Consider the following 26,883-nt stretch of genomic DNA (forward strand, 5'->3'; position numbering starts at 1 on the left):
CAGGGTCTACAAAACTACCTATTGATGATATTTGCATTTTGCATCATCTTGACTGGAGCATTATGCACGGCTTTCTCTAAAGTCTAACAATCCCAAGACCAGCAGATGGCAGGAGTGGGTAAGAGGACACCGCTGCAGGGCTTGGCCGGATTATGCTGAGAACAGAGTTCATTTTCATACAGCAAATGGATCTCTACCCGTCTTGGACTGGGTAAATGATTTTTTTTCACAAATGTAAGAATAAAGGAAAACTAAGTTTCAGTCAAGTATAAAAATGAAAGATTCTTCTAATGAACTGTTTATGAAGGTAAGACTTTACCAGGTGGCTAAAATGTCTTCATTCTTACAGCATCACATCTGAGAGTGCTCCTTTTACCACAATGTGCACTCGGTCTTGAGCAAGCTGCAAAACACTGAGGAGCTCACATACACAGAGAATTTTTGTACATGTCCAAGTTTCCAACATATTGCCCTCATTAATGAAGAGAGGCAGAAAAATGTTGGGGAGAGACATGGGGAGTCAGATGTCTGGATCCTTTGCCAGAGAAAGTAAATGTCAGAGTTGGTAACTGGGTATTAAAAAGGCCATTTCATTTTTAGGCCAAATTTATCTTTACTTCAAATTAATATTGCCCAACTCTACATCCTCCACTCATGCTAACTCAAAATGCTTTTCTCTCCAGATAAAATCCATCTTCAGAGAACAAAAAGTTCCAGCCATTGAGAATATGTGTATAACACATATACAGACATATATAGGTACACAGTCATGAACAGACACACATATGTGTGCATGATTCCAAACTTGTGGGAAATTCTAGAGTTGCTCCAGCAAGGGTCTAGCTTATCAGAGTAAGAATTTACAGGGACCAAACACTCCTTTGTATGTAAAATTTATTATTTTTTTCTGAAATATACTTTTCTAAAATCCCTCTTTAAACTGAAAGTTTTCTTCCTGTTTTAACTAGTGGTTTCCTTTAGGTAAAAAAAATAAAATAACGGCATGTTATTTTTATATATAAATTGAGAAGAGATGGAATAGCATTCTGCGTAAGTGTATGCACTCTGGCCCTAACCCAAATGGATAGAAATCTTCATCTTAATTATATGACTTCGAAGAAGTTCCTGAGCCTCCTGTATCAGATTGCTCATCCATAAAATGGACATAATGATAATGATCATGATCATGGTTATTGCAAGGTTCAAATTAATTAGAATCTGTAACATATGTTGAGTGTCTGGCACTTGGTGAACTGTATAATTTTTAGCTATTATTGTTATCTACTGTTTGAGAAAGAAAACCTGTCTATAAGTTGGAGAATATTTTGTAGGAGCTACTGCCCTCACCACCAGCCCATCCAGACACTTAAAATTCATTCCTCTATTTGAGTGCAATTTAAAAAATGATACTAGAGTCTCTATTTCATTATTGAATTCTTTGATTATAACACCTTATAAAAACTCATTCTAATTTTAACCTGAAATACCATTATGTTGATAACTTTAAATAAATTGACACTATGCAAAAACTAGTTTTCTTAAGTATATTTTCAAATTTCATATTGATAGCATTTAATTATTCTGTAGTTGAGATTGCCAATTTATATGCAAAATTTTAAATGTGAAGTAAAGCAATTGAGGAAGAAAAATGAAAAACAAATCTTATTACCACTATACAGTCTCTGCCACCACACAACGCCTTTGGTGTTAGGAAGCGGTAAGAGTAGAGTGGGGTTGGGGGGGAATAAGCTTTTCCAAATGGTTACCATGGAAAACACATGCTATGCAGAGGTTAGTCTAAACAAATGATTACCAAATCTCCACTTTCTTTGCTCAATTTAGGAAGTTAATACCTATCTCTCTAAAAGTTTTGAGGCATTATGTTTCCTTGTCTGGTATGGTCAAATTCTTGTGTTTTCACTTTTTCTCGTTTTGCTGCCTCTAAGTACAGAGAAGGCACTACCCAATAGGGAAATGGCCACCCAGTGAGGCTGGCATCCGGATTATGGGAATGGCTTAATATCAGAATAAAAACTCTTAATTCCTTAAAATTCCTAATGAGTTTCATAGAATAGTACAGCATTTCCCTCAAGCTACCAAATCTCCATTTATTCCTATTATATTCATTTATTTGTACTTAGAGTTGCTAAGTACTAGACCTATATGTATCAGTATTGGTGAGCTGGAAAACACGTTGAATTAAAAAGAGAAGTTGTAGAGCCATGTGCACAGTATGATACCATTTAGGCAAATTCTTAGGAATCAAAATAATATATATTTTTTCGATAAATGCCTATATATGCAAAAACCAGAAAAATACATATACAAAGCTCATAATAATGTTTGCCTCTAGTGAGAATAAATGAGATCAGAATGGCAACACTACGGTCAATGTGAGCTTGAACATTATCTGTAATACTCTAATTTTTATGGCAATGAATTCATATACTTGTTCTTTAATATGTGGTAAAGAATCAACAGCAGAAGAGCTCAGAACATGTGTCTAAATGTTAAAGTAATTAAATCTAGGTAAACAGAATATGGCTGAATGTTATTTTCCTCTTTATCTAATACTTTTTAATTTCAAAGCAATCATGCACACACACAAATGAAAAACACGAGATTAAGGCAAAATTGGGAAATTTTCCAACTTAAAAGTGCCACCTTCTAAAGGTAGGATTTAGAAACACTTTTCTAGTCTCCCTTACAGTAGGATGTGTCCTTCCTGATTATGTGGCCTCCAAGGTCAATTCCATTGAGATTCTGTGAGCTGCCTAATGCTTGTTTCAGAAATTTGGCCTCATTAATACAAAAAACAAAAACCCCCACAAATCTAGCCTATTTTAACCACCTTTAATGAGGTGTGATTTGCATCCAATAAAATTCTCCCACTCAGGTGGACAATGTTATGAGCAAATATGTACACTCATGTAATCACCACTACAACCTAGATACAGAACATTTCCAGCGAAATGTTCCCTTCTGCTTCCTTGTAGTTAACCCCAAACTACCAGTAATTTATTTTCTGTCATTCTAGAATGCTTTTGCCCCTTCTAAAATTTCACATAAATGGAATTATATAGTATAGACCTTTTTGTGTCTGATTTCTTTTATCTTATAGCTACTTTTAAACTATATGATCTAAAACAATTATTTTTTTTTTTTTAATTTTTATTTATTTATGATAGTCACAGAGAGAGAGAGAGAGAGGCAGAGACATAGGCAGAGGGAGAAGCAGGCTCCATGCACCGGGAGCCTGATGTGGGATTCGATCCCAGGTCTCCAGAATCGCGCCCTGGGCCAAAGGCAGGCGCCAAACCGCTGCACCACCCAGGGATCCCGATCTAAAACAATTATAATTCATTATTAATTTATTAACTTAATTTATTAATTGTTTTAATAATTATTAATTTAATAATTATTTTCTTTAGTGGAAGAAACATATGTGTCTATTCAAGATAACAACTAAAGCAAAAATGATTAACATTTGGAATCATTTTCAAAAATGATTATATTTTTGTATATATATAATTTAAGTATGTGATATGTCTTAAGACATCATCACATACTTAAATTATAAGTATATAATATTTAATTAAGTATGTGATGGGTTATATCACATATATCAAATATATATGTGATATATCAAATATATGTGATATATTTAAGCTATATTTAAGTATGTTATATTTAAGTATGTGATGTGTCTTGTTCCACAAAATCATGGTTTTAAATTAATTTAAAAAATTCTTAGTGACCCTCTGAGTCCATCTTCAGATTATAATGTTTTCTTTTGAGGGGACTATAAAATATTAAGCTGCTTAAACTAGATCCCTCCATTTTCTATATTTTAAAAAAAGTGTATATTCTTGGATTTCCTTCAACTATCAAATGGATTTTAATCTCTGGGGCTGCAAAGTGTGAATTTGCATTTTTTTACAAGTAATCTTGGTAGTTCTTATCACACTTGTGCTCTAAATTTTTTAAATTTGTGACTTATATTTTGCTATTTAAAATATTTCAAAGAGCTAGGCTATGAAAAAATAAAAATTCTCTCTCCACTCCTAAAGATAGTGAAAGAAAATAAAAGAACAGGTGTCCATTTAACTTTACAAAGACTTTTGAGAGAAAAAAATGAAATGCTTAAAACCAATCTGTTTAAATGGAATTATTTGACAAAAAAACAGTGACAATATAACTGAATATCATATTATCTCTGTTTTTTTGGTCAAACCACTTAACTTCCACATGAATTATTTCTATAATTCATATCTATATGAATCTTTTCATATCTATAAGATCTGTCATGATGTCCACTTTCTCATTCCTAATATTGGTAATTTGTTTCTTCTCTTTTTATGAACATTCTAGCTAAAAGTTTATCAATTTTATTCATCTATTCTACAAACTAGTTCTAGATTTACTTGAGTTTTCCCTATTGTGTTTTTCTCTTCAATTTTATTGATTTTTCTTCTCTACTATTTGTTCTGTTTCTTGTAAGTTTTTAACTGGCTCTTATTCTCTATCCCCTTCCTCTTTTTCTGGGTCTCCAATTATACACACATCTATTCTACCTGCCCTGACCTTCCCAAATTCTTATTTCTATCTATTCAACTCAGGGAAGGCTTCTGGACTCTGTGTTCCTTCTTACTGTACTGCATGCAGCCTCCAAACTCTTATCTAGGCAGTAAAATTGAAAAATTATAGTGCTCAACTTATTTGTTTCCCCTTCTGACAGGGATCATGGTCATACCCTGCCTGTGGCCTAGTGTTCCATACATTTTACACATTTTGCTATCTCTTTAATGTTTAAGGATTAATATGATTCCTGTTACTCCCCATCTTTGCCAGAAGTAGAAATCCTCTGATTAGCATTTTGTTACATTTTAATTTTAAGTTCTCTTTTGTCACATTTTCATGAACAGCAACATCAAAGAATAATTCAGCATTGTAGTTGATTGCATATAGCTCCCCCAAAAATATATCTAGGTCCTAACTTCCAGTACCTATGAGTATGACCTTATTTGGAAATAGGGTCCTTGCAGATGCAATTAAATTATGGATCTTAAAATGTGATCATCTTGGATTTAGGAGGGACTCAAAATCCAATGACTAGTATCCTTATAAGAAAAAGGAAAGAGATATTTGATTGAAAGAGAAGAAGGCCACATGAAGATGAAGGCAGAGATTGGTGTAATGTAACTATAAGCCAAGGAATACCAAGGATTGTGGAAAGCCACTAGAAGCTAGGAAACAGGCATGGAAGGGGATTCTCCTTCAGATCCCCTAGAAGGAACCAACCTTGACAGGCTTTTAGCCACTGACTGTGAAGAAATATATTTCCATTGTTTTAAGCCATCAAGTTTGTGGTAATTTATTGTCCCACCCCTAGGAAATTAATCCAACAAACATACAAAATAAGACGCATGAATGGAACCCATAACCTTTAATACTGCCAATACTACTCAGATAAAAGTGTTGGCTCAGTTGCAAAGCAAACATAGAGTAAGAAAAATTACATGTTGTGAAGGTCTCAAAAGTAGCTTTTTGTCTTGACAATTTAATATTTCATCTTTAGATAGTACAGGATGGGGCATACCTCTCTTCCTGTTTAAAATGAAATAGAATAAGTCAAGTGATTTTTGTTTGTTTGTTTTTAAGAAATAAATGAACCAGATGACCTGGAATGTTGTAGAAAGCATATTAGGCACACCTCTCTACAGAAAAGGTTTGGCAGGAATTAGATAAAGGAGTAGGAATTTTTTTAAGTTTCTTGATACTAACAGGAAGATTCTTCTAGCAAACAAAGGACATCAGAGCTAACTCAGTTGTTTTTTAGCTACTGAAGTCCTTATTGGTAATGCATCTCGTTTTTTTATTGAAGACAGACTCTCTCTGGACAACAGTTAAACTCCTATCTTTAATTCTCCTTTTTGGTGGCGTCTTTGTCTGATTTGGGAATTGAGGTAATGCTGGCCTCATAGAAAGAGTGTGGAAGTTTTCCTTCCATTTCTATTTTTTGAAACTGCTTCAGAAGAATTAGGTTTTAATTCTTTAAATGTTCGGTAGAATTCCCCTGGGAAGCCGTCCGGCCCTGGACTCTTGTTTGTTGGGAGGTTTTTGATTACTGTTTCAATTTCCTTGCTGGTTAGGGGTCTGTTCAGATTTTCCATTTCTTCCTATTTCGGTTTTGATAGTTTATATGTATCTAGGAATACATCCACCTCTTCCAGATTGCCCAGTTTGTTGGCATATAGTTGCTCAAAATATGTTCCTATCATTATTTGTATTTCTTTGGTGTTGATTGTTATCTCTCCACTTTCATTCACGATTTTATTTATTTGAGATCACCTCATACCAGTCAGAATGGCTAAAATGAACAAGTCAGGAAATGACAGGTGTTGGCAAAGACCGTGGAGAAAACGGAACTCCTTTACACTGTTGGTAGGAATATAAATTGGTGCAGCCACTCTGCAAAACAGCATGGAAATTTTTTAAAAAGTTGAAAATAGAGCTACCCTGCAACCCAGCAATTGCACTATTGGGTATTTATCCTAAAGATACAAATGTTGTGATCCAAAGGGGCACTTGCACCCCAATGTTTACAGCAGCAATGTCCACAATAGCCAAACTACGGAAAAAGCCCAGATGTCCATCAACAGATGAATGGATAAAGATGATGTGGGATATGTATATACAATGGAATATTACTCAACCATCAAAAACAATGAAGTCTTTCCATTTGCAATGACGTGGATGGAACTAGAGGATAGTGTGCTAAGTGAAATAAGTCAATCAGAGAAAGACAATTATTGCATGAACTCATTCATACTATGTAATTTAAGAAACAGAGGATCATAGGGGAAGAGAGAAAAAAATAAAACAAGATGAAATCAGAGAGGGAAGCAAACCATAAGGAGAGATTCTTATAGGAAACAAACTGAGGGTCATTGGAGGGGAAGTTGGGTGGGGGCATTGGATAACTGGATGATGAAGCAGAAAAATTACATATTGTAAAGTCTAAAATGTAATGAGCACTGGGTTTATATAAGACTGATGAATCACTGATCTCTAACTCTGAAACCAATAATATGTTGTATGTTAATCAATTGAATTTAAATAAAATTTTAAAAGAAAAAAATAATTTTACCTTTTGCCTGAAAAAATAAAACCTTTAGAAAAAAATAAAAAATAAAATAAATAAATAAAATAAAATAAATAATAAAATAAAAGCTTTAGGGATGCCTGGCTGGCTCAGTTGGTAGAATATGTGACTCTTCATTTTAGGGTTATAAGTTCTAGCCTCATGCTAGGTGTGGAGATTACTTTAAAAAATAAAATCTTTAAAAAATAAAACAAAGTCTAATAAACAAAAATTGGCCTTTCATAGTAAATATAAACAGAGAATAGAAGGAACTTCCTCAATAAAGTAAAGGCTATATATGAAAAACCCACAGCTAACATCATACTCAACGGTGAGACTGAAAGCTTTCCTCTTAAGATCATGAACAAGATAAAATGCCCCCTTTTCCCAGCTATTCAGTATAGTACTGGAAGTAGTAGAGAAATTAGGAAATACAAAGAATTAAAGGGCACTCAGATTATAAAGGAAGAAGTAAAATGATTTCCGTTTGCAGATTTGACCTTTTAAGTAGAAAATCCTAAAGGTTCCAACAACAAAAAAAAACAAAGCCTGTTAGAGCTTATAAACTAACTCAGTAAAGTTGCAGGATACGAAATCAACACATAAAATTGGTTGTATTTTTTTAAATGAGACTTTTAATAAGAAACTTTTAATATATTTTTTTAAGTAAGTCCCACACCCAATTTGGGGCTTGAACTCACGACCTTGAGATCGAGTCACATGCTCTACCAACTGAGCCAGCCAAACACTCCAAAACTTTTAAGTTCCTCATACTTCTATAATGTTTGAACATACAAAAGCAAGCATATATTGAAATGAAAAAAATAACAGCAACAACAAATATTTTTTCTAGTTTCTTTTAATGTTCATACCTGCAAAGCTTTTTCTTCTTCATTTGTCAATTCCTGTGAATGACAGTAGTGCTGTACGTGACACCCATTGATTCTGTAATTGACCCAGTTCCCAGATTTTTTCTGACAATATCTGTATTAGGGTTCAGTACAAAGTATTAAGACAATCAATCAATCAATTCCTATCTTTCTAAGCATCCTGAGGAAAAATAAAATTGAACAGAGAATTTTAACATGTGTGCTATGACTTACTTGTCACTTGTTTACACTGATGTTAGAGTAACCTTTATATAAATAATTGGCTCACAGATTTTGGAGGTTGAGAAATCTCAAAATCTGCAGTTAGCAATCTGGAGTCCTGGGATAGCTCATGATATAGTCTGAGTCAAAAATCTGAGAAGGAGAAGCATTGATGGTGTAAATTCCTGAGTTTGAAGGCCTGGGAACCAGGAGAGCCAATGCTCCAAGTTCTCCTCTGAGTCCAATCCTCCAAGGCAGGAGAAAACCAACATTCCAGCTCAAAGATGTCAGGCTGACAGTGAATTCCCTCTTACTCAGCCTTTAATGAATTGGATGAGGCCTCTGACATGGGTGAGGGCAATTGGTTTTAGTCAATCCACCAATTCAGATATTAATCAGTTCCCGAAACACTCTCACACACACACCAGGAATAATGTTTAACCAAGTATCTGGACACCCTGTGGCCCAGTCAAGTTGACACATAAAATTAACCATCACACGTAGGTAAACCATTTTGCAGTAGTTAGCTCTTCAACCATAAAAAGAATTTGAGTTTAAACTCCTAAATACGCTGCTTGGTATTACTAGTCTGTGGTGATTGCTTTAGAACATGTCTGAGACTATAGTAAAAACACTTTTTTATAAACACACAAAAGAACATGGAATTCTTGGGAAGTTTTCCTCTGGCTCATACCTGGGTTTTACTCATTTATATTGAAGTCAAAATAAGCTCTAGTCAAATCAAAGGTGTTGGGGGAGGTGGGCGGTAAGGAGCCTACTAAAATATATTGTTAGAACTTTTTTAAAAAATCATGCACAGTCTAAAGAAGGAAGCTCAATATATTCTCTCCACATACATAATGTATCTCTCAATTGAAACACAACATATAACTCTTGAAAGACAAATAAATAAAACAAATTGTCATTTACTTGACTGGGCCCAGCACTATGAGATTAGTGGTCAGTCCATTCATGATAAATTTTAAAAATACATAAAATGTTTTATTATTGATAAAATTCCATAAATTTGAGGGTAAGAAACATGTTAAGACTGTGTTCAAAAACAATATATTTGGCTCAAAATATTATATAGTAAGACAAAGAGGTTTGGGGGAAATTTGAGGATTAGTCTCATTAAGTCAATTTATGAAATTTGCATGTTGAAAGAACATGGATAAGAAGAGTTGAAGAGGAGCACCTGGGTGGCTCAGTGGTTGAGCATCTGCCTTTGGCTCAGGTCATGATCCCCAGGTCCTGGGATCAAGTCTCAAGTCAGGTTCCCCCAAAGGGAGCCTGCTTCTCCCTCTGCCTAAGTCCCTGCCTCTCTCTGTGTATCAGTCATGAATAAACAAAATCTCTAAAAAAAAAAAAAAAAAAAAAAAAAAAAAGGTGAAGAGACAGTAATAGCCCAGTAATAGCCCAACAAATAGAAAAATTATACTTTAATATGATATTTACTTTATTGAAGCACAATTTATGTACAACAAATGCTCACTCTGATGAATTTTTACAAAGTTAAACATTTGACCTGCCATCACACAAATCAAGTTATAAAGTCTTGCTTCTACCTAGACCCAAGAAATTTCCCTCATGACTCTTTGCAGTCAATTCCCAGGCCTCTACCTTCTACCCACCCCACACCCCGCACACACTCTTCTAGGTGACCACTGTGCCTCCATCATTATAAATTTTGCTCATATATAATGGAATCATGCAATGGATATAATGGACCCATACAATATGTTTCCCTGGTGTTTGCTTATTTTCTCTCTGCATCATGTTTTTGAGACTCAAATGTTTTGTTATATGTATCAACAGTTTGTCTCGTTAATGAGTAGTGTTCCATTGTGTTTTATGAATACGCCACAATTTATCATTCTTCTGTTCAGAGACTACGAACACTCCTGCTCTAGACTTTCTGTGGAGATATGCATGCATTTCTTTCTCAGGCATATACTGAGGAGATGAACTGGTGAGTAAACGTTGAGAAAAGTGGTCCTAATATCCAGGACCTGGCCCAGTACTCTCAGTTAGGCCTTGGGGTTCTGTTGAACGAAACAACTTCACAGAACCTCAACATCCCACAAGGCCACCTTGTGACCAAGAAAGATCAAAAGAAAAACCCACAACCATATCCGAGCCCAGACAAAACATAAATATCATCTGAGCCACAAAATATCCCATCTGGCTGAGATGAGTGACTGACTGCTTTACCAGTGACAGCTTTGGCCTCTCTCTAGTCTTCCCTCCTCCTAGATAAGATTTATAAAGACACCCAGTCATAGAATTACTCACTTTCTGACAACATCCAATCCAGAGCAAAGCCCCATTTCCTTAAGCCCTCTCCAAAACCACCTAATGGAGCGTCAATCCTAAAGTGTCTAACACCCTATAATTACCAATATACACAAAATAGGGGGAAATGGAAGATGTTAGAAACACCACAGAGATGTTAAAGACATCAAATGAGCAAAATACCAAGTGTGGGAAACCGTATGGGACAAATGATTTGATTCCTTCAACAAATACGTGTGTGTGTGTGTGTGTGTGTGTACATATGTATTTCTATACATCTATATAATATGTATTTAGCTGCTCATATATACACGTGCCTGGCTCATATATACACGTGCGTGGAGGTGTATATTGAGAGAATGAGAGAAAGGTCTATAGATTTAAAATAACTTCATAGACATGTGAACAACCAAAAGCAACATCAGGACCTTATTTCAATCCTTATTTCAATAATAAAGCGATTGGAAAACTAAGTTATCTTGAAGTATGTTTAGGTTGGATAATGGTATTTGGGTTGCTTTTTAGAAGTGTCCTCTTTTTTTAGAAATTCCAACTGAATTACTTATGGATGAAATCAAATGAGGCCTGGGATTTGTTACAGAATGATATAGGAGTGGGGTTAAGTGGGTGGGGCTTTTAATAACAAAGTTGGACATTCGTTCATAGTTGCAGAAAGTGGTTGATGGGTACTTGGAGATGCGTTATGTTATCATTTACACGTTCGTGTATGTTTTAAATTTTCTCTAATAAAAATTTAAAAACACTTTTCAGTTAATATGTAGTAAACAAAAAATAGCCTGTCATTTACTTCATTTGTCTTTCTTTTATTACTTGTTTTAACATTTTTCTGTTGAAGTTTTCTCTTTAATGAATTGACATTTTGTACCATAATCCTTTGATCTATTAGAATATTAATGTTTACTTCTGGGTTTGCATGTATTCCTTTTTTTAAAAAATGCTCCTCTTTCTATTTTACCATCTGTCCATCTCCTCAATAGGAGTTTTTATTTCAGCTTAAGTGCACTTTGGGTCATTTCTTTGAAACAATGCATGTCTTCATCTTCTACTCTACAGTCTAACTTTCCTTAAGTCCTTCTTGTCTCTCCGCAAAGCCAGAAGTATCTTAATCTCAAGATCCATTTCTGATTTACCTTTGTAGTTTACCCTCACTGTATTGTAGCCAACATAATAATTTTTAAAAAATAGGTACACAATGCATGTTTATTGAATGAATTAAACTAAGCTAACTCCTAAAGGCCTCGTTTGGTGCTAAAATATCTCCTATCACATATTTAGGTTTTATATTAAAAGAAGTTTATTTGAGAAAAATTAAGGTATTAAAATTCAAGACCATTTATAATTTCACTATGTAACTGTCTTTTAATAAGAGCTCACATCCAATTAATATAGTAGATTAAAACTTACAAAGTTTAACAGGAAATCATTTGAAATCCTCTAATTATCAGAAAGAATGAAAGCAAAACAGTTTCTGTCATCTTTCTTAGTTACAAGAATGTCTTATGACTAGAATAAAAATAGAAGTCAAATAAAATTATACATTTTGGAGGCTGTTTTGGGGGGATTTTTTTGAGGTTCAAGGAATACATTAGTAAAAAATTTTGTTGGCTTCCACATGAAATTATTCAAGCTGATATTAAAACTAAACAGCCAAGAAAATGTGGGCTTTAATTTTCTCTAGATAGAAAAATTAATATTCCAAATAATCTTGGAGTTAAAAATCTTATATTTCTTAAAGCTGTAATGAATTATACAACCTTTTTTGGGTTTTGTTTTTGTTTTTGTTTTTTCTTGCTTAAGGATCAATACCCTAAGATATGTCTAACGTTCACATAGAGTAACCAAAAAGCACTGTGTTTGGTTGCTGGGTTAAGATTCTATATCCTGATATTCTCTGACAATCATATATGTGTTTGTGTTCCTAAAACTTTCATTTTAATGTGCATGATAAAATAAGGCATTAAATAAGTCATAGTCTACTTCTCTCAAATGAAGTAGCCTAAGAAATCCAGGAAAATATTCTTTTCTGTTATTTCTATATAAATTGTAACACACACCAATACCTTAGTCCAAAGTATATAAGTGGTGTCATCCAACACAACCTCTACTTCTAGCTCCTGCATCACAGTTAAAGTTTGGAACAATGATGACCTCTCCAAAGAGAAGCCATGTATAATAAGGAGAAATGTTGTAGTCAAGTGAGTTGATTAAAAGGAATTATTCACTCAAAGTAAAGCATCTGGTTGCCTCACCTTTAGTTATTAATGTGTATTAAATAATTATCATTTAATTCATCTGTAAAAATACATTTTCAAGTTTGACCACCAGAGGCCAGTGCAGGTTTAATCGTAATAGTCTTTATGTTTTAAAAAAAAAAATAAAATGTAAACTTTTTTCTTTTTTTCTTTTTTTTTTTAATTTGGGCTTCCTTTCTCTCCTCCCCAACTTCTGCTTCTCTCTTCTGAAATGACTGTACTTCGCCATTTATGGATTTTTTAAATCTGGACTAAGAAGACTATTTTCTACCTTACACTCCACACATCTCAGTTGAATTCTTGGTGTGGTAATCTGTTTTGCAGTCTTGGGTTTTTATTACTTTTTGACTTTATTATTTAGTCTTTATCATTTAATTTCCTAGAAGTGGAACACATCACAAAATAAATCCATTTTTAGAGTTATGTAAACAGAAGAGCGTGTTGCCTGAGAATACTAAGGGCATAGGACAATTCTCAAAGCCGGTGCTCCTAGCAGTGGTGAATGTGGTTGAAAAAATACTGAGCTAGAAGCCACATTATTCTCTGACCTAATGACAGAGACATCATTACTAAATCATTAGGCTGAACGGCTTCAGTTTTCTCTAAGATGCTCTAATAATTCTTCTTCAGCTTCATTAGACATTTTAGGTCACAAAGACCTGGGACTATTTGCCCTGCTATTTTTGAAGACCTTTTTGCAACCCAGAGGCGGAAATGTTTTCCCAATAGGCTATTAAGTAATCATTTTCTGTAATTGGATGGATTCTGAATATGGATTCCTATGGCTTCTTACCATCACTGGGTGGACTGGCTAAAGGAAGGTGTGTCCTCAGTTCCTGTTTCCTGGGTACAGAATGATGTTTTACTAAGGTAAATGTCTGATGAAAGGTCGGGTACCCAACAATCCTCTTTTTCCCAGCTCTGAAATGCTTCATGGAAAATTACCAAGAAGCAAATTCCATGAAGATAGGAAAGTTGGACATGTCTAAAATACTCAAATCAGAAGCTGAGATACTTTCCAGAACCTTCTTCATTTCTCATTTACACAACAAAAGTCCTTTCAAATCCTGTCTCTTCACTTTTATCATCTTGATCAGGATACTTCTTATTGAGGACCTCAGGTCTGAAATTCAAAATCACTTATATGTGTTGTCCTGGTAATAAAACCATAAACTTTAATACAGGAATGTGACAGATTTCTTAAATAAGTGGCAGGAAAATATATAAAAAATCTAAATCTCACAATATATATTCCAATAGATTTTTGTGCATTTTATGTGGGGGGTGGGGGAGCAACTGGAAGGAAGGCAATTTGGAATTGAACGCTTTCATGTAGGAGGGATTTTCTGCAAAAACCAGGCTCTTTCTACATGCTGCGCTATTTTATGTAAATGTGGATCTCTTTTCTGTGGCTGTTGCAAAAATTCAAAATGCCTAATTATTTCTTAACTTCAATGCTTTGTGGGATTGACTTATCCTCCTGAAAAGATGTTCCAAAATCATAAATCAAAGGAAGAAAAACGTAATTCCTCTGAGTTTTTGTGTGGTTTTACTGAGTTCTGCATCCCCAGCTGTTTGACTTACTATTGATTCAGGCAAACTTTTCAGAAAAATCTCTCAGAATCCAACAGGGCTTTTCTTATGACCCATTCTTATGCAGTTTATTTGTGGGAGAAAGAAAGAAGGGAAAGAGGGAGAGAAGCGCATCAACATAAATTGTTATTCATATTGGTTGGACTTTACCCTAAAAGAAAGTTCTTTATAGAACAAGAATTTGTTGTTTCTTCACAGAATTTATGATGCCCATCTACATTCTCACTAAAATGGACATAGATTTTGTTTAAATTGGTTTCCCAATAAAACAAGTTTATTTTAAAGCAATGAAAAAACAAAAGTATATTGTTTTTTTAATTTGTTATTTAAAAAGTAAATAAAATGCTACCAGTAATATCTTTGCATGTATATTTTGTGCGTTTCTGTGTATATGTTTATGAGGCTTATTTCTAGTAGAATTAATTATTGTATCACAAGATAGATACACATTTTAAATTTTGATAGATATTGCCACAATACTCTACGGAAGTTGTAACTGTATTTTAACCCTGTTAACACATTTCTCTCTACACTGCCAAAATGATTTTTATCAGTTTCTTAATTATTAACCAATGTGAGTTGATTAAAAACGGCATCTAAACATCTAGGATGTGTAGGTGTATATTAGTTTGTGAGCTGAATTGATCAATTCTTTCTACGTATATCGACTCCTTATATTGCCTTTCTTGTGACCTTTCTTCATATTTATATCTCTTGACAATTTTTTCTAGGAAATCTGGGGATTTAAAAGGATAACTTGTAGGATCCTTTTGTTATGTTAAGGAAATTAATCTGTTCGCCTGTGGTATATGTTTTTTGGTAAATACTTTTCCTAGTTTATTTTTTATTTTGGTTTTGTTGATGATTACCACCCATACATTTAATTCTTACAAGGTAAAACGTATCAAGTGTTCCCATTTAACAGATTTTGGTCACACTCCCAAAATAATTCTTTTAAATCTCTATGATTTTTTTTCTAACACTTTTATTATCATGTCTTATTTTTAAAATGTTAAATCATATGGAGTTAATTTTAGAGCAAGGGGTGAAGATTTACCTATACTATTTTCCCCAAAACCTCATAACTTTTTTCAGCACTATTTGTTGAATAATTCTACTTTTCTTCAAAGTTCTGTAATGTTTTTATGTATGCCAAATTCCTATAGGCACTTGAGTCAATCTCTGAATCTTGTAATCATTTTCTGTGCTAGGATCAAAGAGTTGTACTTACTGTCTTAATAATATGGCTTAAAGTTGTTAAGCTTACTCACTGTTATTCCTCTTCCATTTCAGGTTATTTCTGGTTATTCTTATATGTTTACATTTCAAGATAAATTTAGAATAACCCTATCATGTTCCAATCAAACAAACACAGCAGCAACAATACATCTGTTGGGTTTTTTCATTTTGTTTTGTTTTGTTTTAGAAGGAGGAAGGGCAGAAGGAGAGAGAATCTAAAAGTCTCCACACTGAGCATGGAGCCAGACGTGGGATCCATCTCACAACGCTGAGATCATGACCTGAGCCAAAATCAAGAGTCAGTCATTTAACCAACCACCCAGGGGCCCCCATCTGTTGGCATTTTGATTGAATAGCATCTAAATCTATAAATTTAATTCAGGGACAATTGACATCTTTCAAATTTTTTAGTACTTTGATTGTGTTGCTGCATGGTTTTTATTTTATTATTATTGGTTTAAAATACCAGTTCTTGAAGAAAAAATAGCTCTTAGTTTTATTTATCAATTCTGTTATTTACCTTTTATATTTCTGTTTTAATCATTTTAATCCTCTGTATTGGGACACCTGGGTGGCTCAGCGATTGAAAGTCTGCCTTCAGCCCAGGGCGTGATCCTGGAGTCCGGGATGGAGTCCCCACAAGGGTCTCCCTACATGGAGCCTGCTTCTCCCTCTGCCTGTGTCTCTGCCTCTCTCTCTCTCTCTCTCTCTCTCTCTGTGTCTCTCATGAGTAAATAAATAAAATCTCTTTTTTTAAATCCTCTGTATTTTAATCTGAGTCACATGTTTAATTCAATATTTTATTCTATCTCATAGTAAAGTATAAGTATTTATATATATTAAGTTTTCTATAAATATAGCTATAAATATAGACAAGTCACCTAAATTTCAATACACAGTTTTTATCTTCATTTTCTAGACATTCTGCACTATTGGTTAAAATATTCTGTTTTGCACAAGAATAATTAAGATAGCATTTTAACATTTCCATGTAGTTAGGGGCAAAATCACTTTCAGAATTTTTTAGGGCTTCAAAGGCTTACTCAGTTAAGCACCTGAGTCTTGACTTTTCGGCACAGGTCATGAGATCAGACCCAGTGAAGTCGAGCCCTGGATCTGGCTCTGTGCTTAGGGGGGAGTCTGCTTGAGATTTTCTCTCTCTCTCTCTCTCTCTCCCTCTGCTCTTCCCCCATGCTCAATCTCTCTCTCTCTCTCTCTCTCTCTCTCCAAAATAAATAAATACATCTTTAAAATTTCCAGGTGGTTAAAGTTTTTGAATTTTTATCTTTATCATTTTTATTATTCACAAAATTAATGTAATCCATATTCTTTTTATTTATTAAAACTTATTGAAGCAGTTTTTGTGCACTAAGATAGGGTCAATTTCTATAAATATTTCATGGAAGCTTAAAAATAAGATATCCTAACTATTCTCAGGTGTTTAGATTCTGCATATACAAGTCAAATCAGCTTTATTTATTGTCTTTTTCACATCCTTTAAGCCAAATATTTATTTTTAAAATTTAATCTGTCAGTTAATGTTTCTATTCATTTCCTTTTCTATTTCTTGTAGGTTTGCTTCTTGAATTCTGATGTTATACTACTTAGTTCAGAAAAATTTATTCCAGTTAGATCTTCATTACAGAAGGTAAAATTTATCTTTATAAAGCTCCACTGTGCCTTTTAAATGTATTTTTTGACTTTAGCTGAGTTGCTTATGAGCAGCATATAGATGAGTTTTGCTTTTTGATCCATTGAGTCTTTTAATCTAACCAATGAGTTTATCCTATGTATAGTTATTCTTATAAACCCTGCTTAGTTTCACTTCTTCCATCTTATTTTGCTACCTTTTCATTTTTCATAACTTCCCTCTTCCCATCTTTTTCTGTACAATCTGTATTTTCTGGCCCTCTGTTTAATTATAAAGTGTATGGGCCCCTCTTCACCTTTCTGGTGTGGTGTAGTGTCTCTAAAAGTGTGAACCAGAGACCAAGAGAGTCACCTTGGTTCTTGTCACACAGGCAGATCCCAGGCCTACTGAATCCAGAATCTGAGAGGTAGAAAAGGTATAGACTTGCTCTTCACAAGCTTGCCAGGGTTTTTTCAAGGTATAGACTTGCTCTTCACAAGCTTGCCAGGGCTTTTTCAAATTCTACCAAGTCTTATTTAATAAAGCGTCAAACATAGGGAAATTTGTGCAACAAACCCAGATTTGAAAATCTGAAAGAATAGTAATAGAAACACCTGTACACCCCTAACCTAACTCTAATAATTGTTAGCATATTGCTTCCTTTACTTGCTCTCTCTCTCTCTTCCTGTCTCTCTCTCCTCCCTCCCTAGAGTTCCTGAAGGTAAATTCCACCCATGAAACAAATCCTGCCACATTATTTTAATGACCCCTGCCTTTATGGTTGAAGACTAGAATATTGTGCTTCATGATCACAATATTATTAACACATGATCACAATATTATTAACACAGCCAAAAAGCTTAACATTGATCCAGAAATATTATCTAATATGACATCTGTGGTTGATACATTAAGGGCCATTGTGAACCTCTAAGACGCCAACCAAAGACCCACTGCAAGCAGAGACTAGATACCCAAATGCTAACTAACTAGGGCCTGTCTTTATGGAAGGTCACTGGTGCCACCGAGAAAGATGGTCCAGTTCTCTCTTTTTTTTTTAAGATTTTTATTTATTTATTCCTGAAAGACAAGGGCCTATGAAGAGAGGATTCCAGCCACCCTGTGGTTCCCTCCAGCTGCATGGGCAGTGCTAACATTATCAACAGAAGAGAATACACAGAACCCTGAGAAACAATAAGTAATTATTTAAACCATTGAATTTGAATTTGTTGCACAGCAATAGCTACTTGACACTTAGTCTATATTTAAATTACCCTGATTTTTTTAAATAATGTCCTTTATAGCTTCCTATCACTTTTTTGATCCAAGTCCATTCAAGACTTACACATTGAATTTAGTTACCATGTTTCTTTACAGCCTTTCTATTTATACCTGTCCTAGCTGTTTTTATCTTTAATGATACTGACTTTTTTATTGAAGAATCTAGGCCTGTTGTCTTATAAAATAGCCTATAATCTTGATTTGTCAGATCATTTCCTTGTGAATAGCTTCAATTTAGATATTTTTATCTGTATACAATAGTTAATACGGTATATGTATCATATCAAGAGAGATGCTGAGTTTGATGATTTGATTAGGTGTTTCCTACCAGATTGAAATATTATTAAGAAATACTTTGAGGCTTTGTTAATATCCTGTTCCCCAACTAACCTTCCCCTATTGGCTACCACATCCGTGATGATCCCTGGTCTGAACAAATTATATCAGTAATTACAAAAAGGTGATCTTGTATATTTTTTACACAATATTCTTCTGTGAAAATAAACTTTTCCTGCTCCCTCCCTTCTCTCTTTTTCTATGGACTTGGAAACTCATTGTTGTTGTTGTTCAATGTGTCAAAATCTGTTGTAAATGTCATTGTTCTTCATACTTCAGCTCCTCAAAGTGGGCCAGCAGGGAGGGCCTCTCAGTGCCTCCCTGTCAGTCTTTGTGCACTTCTTAGCTTTCTGATACATAAACTCACCTTCTACTTCACCCACCCAAACCTTTATCAATCCTTTCTTCAAAGATATTAGTTCATTTTACTGGGAAGTGACACATAGAAACCAAGAATTGTCTAATTCTCTTGCATGCTGGAAAAATCATTTTACTTACGTGTATTCTTCATTTGTCATTTACTTCCCACATTTCTTTTCTGCTATTTTGTAGTATCTAACGAAAAGTCATGTCTTAGATCTTTCTAAATATCATGTTTTCAGTGAGGTTGTTATATTTAGATATGCAATTTGCTCAAAGATATTGTAGGGGAGGGGCTGGGGTAGTAAATTATAGCTTTTATTCCAGCAATCACTTTCAGAATTTTTTAGGTCTATTGTGTTCCTGTCCCAGTGGGTTAGCTCCTTTCATCTTCTGTGGTTTCCTATTCAGAGGAAGAAGATGCCCCCAGCAATAGATGGACATGGCTCAAAGAGATAGCACGTAGCTCATAGCTGTTCACCTGGTTATTAATCCCTGTTCTTCCAACTTTGATCAGCAGCCTGCTTCTCTGAATTAAGAGTCTAGATCAAACAAAATAAAGAGGACACCTCTGCATGTTTCCTTGCCCTTCTGCAGCAAAGAAGAGGCCCCAACAGAGGCATTTCCAGCTTTCCCTACCCTCACTCTATTTCTCAGTCTTCCTAATAAAGGATTTTGGTAGAAGCCACAGGATAACTTCTGCATGGCTTCACCTAGCACAGCTTATGTGTTGGTTAACTCTCTTTGGATTTCAAGGGAGGAACATGTAGCACAAATTAACCTGAAATAAATAGAATTTATTTATTTGTTTATATAAATAGGGAGAGAGTAAATATGATGGTATTCAGGCATGACTCAGTTCAGAATTGGTGGGCAGTCTCTCTCCCTCCTGCCACCTTGTTCCTTTCTCCCTCCGCTCCCATAACTGTTCTATGACTCTCTTTCAGCCCTACATGTCCTTGCTTGCCTTTTCTTTCCTTATTCTTATATAAGCTATCTCCACATGATAGTGTGAATTCACAAAAAGCTCCAGCTAGCTACCATTCTAGCTCCAACATCTCTTAAGAAAAGCGCTTTCTATGTCAGCTAGAAACTACAGAGTCCCGAAAGAGAATTTCAGTCACCTGCTTACCCTTGGAGCAATCACTAGACTGGGGGAATGGAATATACCATGAATGAGTGGACTGTTAACTCCTATGTGAGGAGGGAGAAATCTGTGAATGGCACCCCCAATAGAACATGATCAAAGAGAAAAAAAAAAGACTCACTCTCTCAAAAGACCACCTCACAAAGGAAGGAAGAGGCACATCAAATAAAAATAGCATGTATCCACTACAGCTCAGCTTTTACAACAGCAGCATCTCTGACCCAGAAGATATGAGGCAAGACATTTTGGTATCCTTATACCTATGTCCAATGAGGTAGCATCTGCTAATCCAACATATCAATGGCTCTTCAGAACCATATGTTGCTTCATGACATCAGAGACTGACCATAAGAGAGAGCTCTAATAGAAAAAGGAAATGGAAAGCTCTGAAAATCTTATCATTATGTTTAGACTAAGTTATGCTGCATCGCCAAACAATCCCAGAACCACAGTGGCTTATTCAGCAGGGTCTCTGTCTTGCTCTGAGATCTGGTGTTCTACATCCTCTTCATTCCAGGATGAAGGCTGAAGAAGCAGCTCTATCTGGAAACTTCTGTTCTCCTGGAAGAAAGAAAAGGGAGAAAGCAGAACCATGTGATGGTGTTCAAAACTTCCGAAGTGATGCCATTATTTCCACTCACATTCACCTTTTCCCGGTCAATGCCAGTGTCCCAGCCAACTCTGGTATCAACAGGGTAAAAAGTATATTCATTCAGCAGAGACAGGTGAGTAGAGAAATGCCTGGTAGAAAGTGGTTCAGGAAGGAGAGGCAGAAATTATTTTCTTGGTAATACAATTGACCACAACAATTAAAAGGGCAAAGAAAACTGTCTTTTTGAGGACATGTAAGCTATCTCTGAAGACTTCTAGAAATAGCGTGTCAGTAAATTGTAAGGGGAGATCATGGCTAGAATTTCTCTGAAATACCATCCATTGGCACCAAAGAAATATTGTTGATATGATTGGCTTAGGGAAAGACTGAATATACTGAGCTAAGCAAATGTGAAAGAGAGAAGGAGAAACTGTATATATCTTCCCCTGTTTCAGTAAAGAATGACCTATTCTTGGGGCACTTGGGTGGCTCAGTCAGTTAAATGTCTGCCTTCGGCTCAGGTTATGATCCCAGGGTGCTGGGATCAAGCCCTGCATCGGGCTCCCTGCTCACTGGTGGGGGTGGGGGGGTGGGGGTCCCCTCTCCCTCTGCCTTTCCTTCCTGCTTGTGTTCTCTCTCCCTCTCAAATAAATAAATAAAATAAATAAATAATAATAATAATAATAATAATAATAACCTATTCTTAGGGTGGCCATATTATTTAATCACACAAATCAGGATGCTTTGGAGAATAAAGGGCAGGGGGGAGTTTTTTATTACATTGCACCAACTAATTAGCCTTAGCAAATCAGGACCTAAAAGCTTCTACTTTTATCCTATGATTGCCATAGATTCTAATAATAAATTTTTGTGTATTCTAATTTATTTATTCCGCAAGATGAGTTTCATCACTGGACTCATCAAAATTTTAAAGAGCACTGTTTAAAATACAGCTTCTTGAGCCTTATCTATAGAATTAAAATCCCCACATCTGAGTGGGTGTGGATCTATGAAAGCATCGAAGTATCTAGTCACTTCCACTCTAGCCTCTCCTGTAGAAATACTGTACTTCCTATCCCACTGACATGAAGTTTAGCTGTGTGACTTGCACTGGACAATGAAATGTAAATGGAGTGAAGCTCTATCATAGCAGAAGCTTTAAGGCCGTTCATGCTTCCACCTTCTCTGTCTTCCCCATGCCAGGAGGATCAGCAGTGTTCCATATGGGGGCTGCTTCTTCATCCTTGGTCCTCCAGTGAAAAGGACATGGATCACAGCTATAGGTAGCCTAAAAGGGTCATGTAACATGAACGGAAATCTTTGTTGTTACTATGATTTGAAGCGCGTTTGTTTCCACAGCATAACCTAGCAGGATATGTCTGTATCTCATGTGAAAACCTTAATCAGAGATACCTGGGTGGCTCAGCAGTTGAGCATCTGCCTTCGGCTCAGGGCGTCATCCCAGGGTCCTGGGATGGAGTCCTGCCTCGGGCTTCCTGCAGGAAGCCTGCTTCTCCCTCTGCCTGTGTCTCTGCCTCTCTTTCTGTGTGTCTCTCATGAATGAGGAAATAAATAATCTTTAAATTAAAAAGAAAAAAGAAAACCCTAATCAGATTAAGTATTCATGCTTCATTAATTTTATTCATTATTCAGTTCTATTTCTTAACCTAAGCATCTCACACAGGACAAAGTACAGATGATGTGTCCAATGGTTATTGACTATTTTCATTTGACTAGTTGTATTTGTAGTACTATAGGTTCGCTGCCAATAATTTTCACTAGTTTTAATGTACTCTTGTATTATTTTTTCTGAAAGAAGGAACACATGCACACTGTAGACAACTTGAAAATATACAGTGCAAAAAAGAAATTACACACCCTCCTATAAAACTTAGATTACCACTGTTGATATTTTAGTTAATTTTCAAGCGCTTCCCAGAGATATTTTCATTATTTAATCATACTATACATTATCATTTTCTCATTTTTTTCTACGTGAATATGTCCTACATTGTCAAAATGCTACAAAAACATTTTAATGAACATATAGTGTTCCAACATGTCGAAGTCACAACTGAGCTAACCTCACCCGACTAGTTGTTTCCAATTACTACTATAATTAATGCTATAATGAGCACCTTTGTACTGAATCTTGTAAGCATCTCTATTTTCTTATATTAAATATAAGAAAACTTTAATATAAGAAATATTAAATCCAGAATTACAGGGCCAAAGAGTATAAACAATTTTAAGACTTTTTAATATGTATTGCCAAATTATTTTAAAGATAGGTTTTACCAAAAATATATACTCAACATGCCTTTGCCTCATAGCACACTTACCAGCATAGTACCTGACCATTATTTTTTTCCAGTCAGATAATCGAAACTAAGCTCATTACTGCTGTTTCCATTTCTAATAAGCTTGAACATTTTCTTACGTTGGTTAACCATTTGCCTCTTCATATGCTTTCTGTTGCTGTAATCTTAATGTAATTGGTCCATAGGGAGTCTTATTCAAAGTCCGCATCAATTTGTAAATGAATTCTCAGAATACATCTCATTTGTAAATTAGAAGCTGTTTATATTAGATACATGTTAGAATGGAACAAGAAAGGTTATGCACTAGCAAACTATCAGCGCTATCCAATAGATTTCTGCAGAGTTAGAAATGTTCTGTGTCCGCACTGTCCAGAATGGTAGCCACTACCCACATGTGACTATCGAGCCCTTGAAATGTGGTTAGTGTGACTATGGAACTGAATTTTTCAAGTTTATTTTATTTCAATTAATATACATTTTAATTTTAATAGCCACATGTGGCTAATGGTTATCATACTTGACATCACAGCTCAGGGAATGGGTCGGCCTAGGCTTCATACTTGACCTACTAAATCCATAAGCAAGAAGGGAAAACACAAGATCAAGAGGCAAAGTGCACAGTGTGAGGCAAGCTCAGTATCTGTAATTTAGATACTCGATGCATTTCTATGGGTTTTTCTTTTTTTATTATTTAAATTCAAGTTAATTAACATATAGTGCAGCATGGGTTTCAGGAGTAGAATCCAGTGATTCATCACCCACACATAATATCCAGGGCTCATCCCATCAAGTGCCGTCCTTAATACCCATCACCCATTTAGCCCATCCCCCCACCCCACCCCCTCCAGCCACTCTCAGTTTGTTTCCTATAGTTAAGAGCCTCTTATGGTTCATCTCCCTTTCTGTTTTTATCCTATTTTATTTGTCCTTCTCTTCTGCTATGTTCATCAGTTTTGTTTTTTTAAATTACACAAATGAGTGAAATGATACGATAATGGTCTTTCCGGCTACCTTATTTCATTTAGCAGTATGCTCTCTATTTCCATCCACATTGTTGCAAATGGAAAGATTTCATTCTTTTTGATGGTCGAATAATATTCCATTATACTTATATACTACCTCTTCCATATTCACTCATCAGTCAATGGACATTTGGGCTCTTTCCATAATTTGGCTATTGTCGGTAGTGCTGCTATAAACATTGGGCTGCATGTGCCTGTGGGTTTTTCAATTAAAGTTGCCATGCTACCCTTGCATATTCATCTTACCATATTTACCATGTACCAGTCTGTATCCCAAATGCTTTCACATATTAACACGTATTCTAACAATTAGCCTGTAATATAGCTACTATCAATTTTTCTCCACTTCACAGGTTAAACAACTGAGGCACAAGGAGTTTGACTTGCCTAGGAACCTAGAGCTGATAAGTGCCAGAGCCAGGGTGCAGCTCAGCTAGTCTGGCTTCAAAATCCATGCTTTTAACGCATCCACTCCCTAATATTGGCTGCTCATATATGATCACTAGGGGTACAGAGTATGTATTGTACTTAATGAAATCAATTATACTATTGCCTGAAATGCCTCTAATAAGAGGTAAACCTTTTATTTCACAACTTAGAGTTAACAGGCTTACCGTCAAATCCCTGGCTAAAAACAAGAATTGTTTGTGAATGAAAAACTCACTACAAGAAAGTCAGTCAACCCATACATGAATTGAACTGGCTATCAAATCATTTACTCAAGTATTTGTCTTCACTGAATACAAATCTAAAAGACTTCCCAGTTTGGCCAAAGAATGGCCTTGTTTAACTTCCACAGGGTGAGCCAAATAGAAGCAGTGCTTGGTGTTATTTGTCCTGCTCAGGAATTTTGCTCTTCAAGATTTATGAAAGTTGTATTTGTTAATCATTTAAAAGTCTTGCTCTCAGGGGATTGTTTTATTAAGGTTATGTCCTTTATCATGTGAAATGTGTGTTTAGTGATTAGAATAATGTATCAACTGACTCTTTTAATCTGTAACTTTCCAAAGCACAAAATTAATCTACCTTCAGTTGACTCAACAGGAAGCCAATCACAAAGGGAATCAAAGTTTTCAACTGGAGATCAAACTTCTTTGAGTGAAAAAATTATTTGAAGGGATGTCTACTTTTCTTTGATATATAATTCCGAAATTGGTACTGCTAACATTTTAAAATTTTAAAAGATTTGAAAAAAAAAGATTAAAGTGTCAGACGAAATTAATATAATTGATTTCCAAACAACTTGTTTCACTGTCATCACATGTTCCTTCAGTATAGCAGGACTGCCTGTGCCTATGCCGTATCCTATGCAAACAGCTGTGCTAGGCGGAACTTTAAAATCGTCCATGCTGTGATGATGTCCCAGCTTCCACTTGATGGAACAACTATCTGATGAAGGACAACCAATGAAAATGCAGATGACCCTTGGATCAGATTTAGAATGCTGCTTCAACAATTTACTAAACCCTACTAATCTCTTAGGTGTGGACAAGTTAGAGTCGAGGTTTTGCTTGAACTGTGGCAGCGCAGCTTTGTATTAGAATTTACATTAGAATTAAGGTGAAGCATCGTGCAGAGAGTCATGTTCAAGACTTTGGACATAATAATTTTCAGCAATAGCTAATAGGAAGAACGTACAGCTTGATGTCAGAGAGGCAAGGGTTAAAATCCCAATCTGCCACCTACTAGTAGTGTGATACTGGATAATTTAATTAACTTCTCCAAGCCTCGGTTTCTTTATCTATTATGAAGACCCGCTATTTGCCAGACTGCCGAAGAGCACAGAAGTGGGGATGGCAACGTTCCAGAGGCTGGTCACACAAAGAAGCAGAGAATGAATGCTTAAGCTGGGAGCCTGGAACACAAGGTGGTATCAGTGGTCATTAGAACGAAAATGAGTTCACAAAAAAGGCCAAACCCCAAATTGGTTTAACCAGGTTGCAAGGGACAAAGCAAAAAGTAACAACAGCTACAATAATGAAGTAGTGTCAGATGCATGTTAAAGTCACAACAGAAGAAAAGATAATGTGCCTGTCAGAACTCAAGGGGGTTTTTTGTTGTTGTTGTTGTTTGGTTTGGTTTTTTTCTGACTTCCCTGTGACAGATTCTTCATCCAGGACTTTTTAGAGGGTCTGAGAACCATTTCTGACTATGTGAAACTCAGTTTTCACAATATAAAATAAAAATTTTAAATATCAGCCCTGCCTGGCACTCGATTATTTGGAGGAACAAGGGAAATAATGCAAATGAAAGCATTATCGTGTAAACTAACGTGCTGTGACATTAACTGCTTGTTATGATTCTCGTTGACCTAATCAAGTATATTTAAGAGAAGGGCTTTTGCTTACATATTATCCGAGGAAATATAAATGTAAGTAGTAGTCAAAGTAATAGATATTCTGAGTATTTTTGCTGCATAAGTGAAATGGGATTAAGATATGAAATCATGCACTTGTGTTTATATTGTTTAATGGTTTTAGATATTCTAGAAGTCGTAGGGACCTTAGAGAGACTGGCCTCAGCAATTCTAAGTTAACCTATCAACACAGAAGAAGAGAC

General features: G+C 35.3%; 1 protein-coding gene and 1 long non-coding RNA gene across 13 annotated transcripts in view; one reads left to right on the plus strand and one right to left on the minus strand.

The window, feature by feature from the left end:
- TMEM144 (transmembrane protein 144) overlaps nucleotides 1-26,522 on the plus strand; it is a 72,912-nt gene extending 46,390 nt beyond the window's left edge. For 8 of the 12 annotated variants that reach the window (XR_013351105.1, XR_013351114.1, XR_013351109.1 and 5 more), the window contains one exon: nucleotides 4-1,529. Coding sequence is in view for 1 of the 12 variants with exons in the window: in XM_077846502.1 (XP_077702628.1) it covers nucleotides 4-87 (84 nt within the window). In the remaining 11 variants the exon portion in view is untranslated. Of the gene's footprint in view, nucleotides 1-3; nucleotides 1,530-17,208; nucleotides 17,284-20,906; nucleotides 21,115-24,677 lie in introns of those variants that run through there. The other 4 variants (XR_013351106.1, XR_013351115.1, XR_013351107.1 and 1 more) reach the window with 3 other exon arrangements.
- Nucleotides 20,019-26,340, minus strand: LOC144282618 (uncharacterized). Its single transcript, XR_013351120.1, has 2 exons — nucleotides 26,011-26,340; nucleotides 20,019-20,950 (listed from the first exon to the last, which is right to left on the minus strand). It is a non-coding gene; the product is annotated as an uncharacterized LOC144282618 (long non-coding RNA).
- Nucleotides 26,523-26,883: the final 361 nt, after the last annotated feature.

The sequence above is a fragment of the Canis aureus genome, chromosome 13, assembly GCF_053574225.1.
Source record: "Canis aureus isolate CA01 chromosome 13, VMU_Caureus_v.1.0, whole genome shotgun sequence".
NCBI classification, from domain to species: Eukaryota; Metazoa; Chordata; class Mammalia; order Carnivora; family Canidae; genus Canis; species Canis aureus.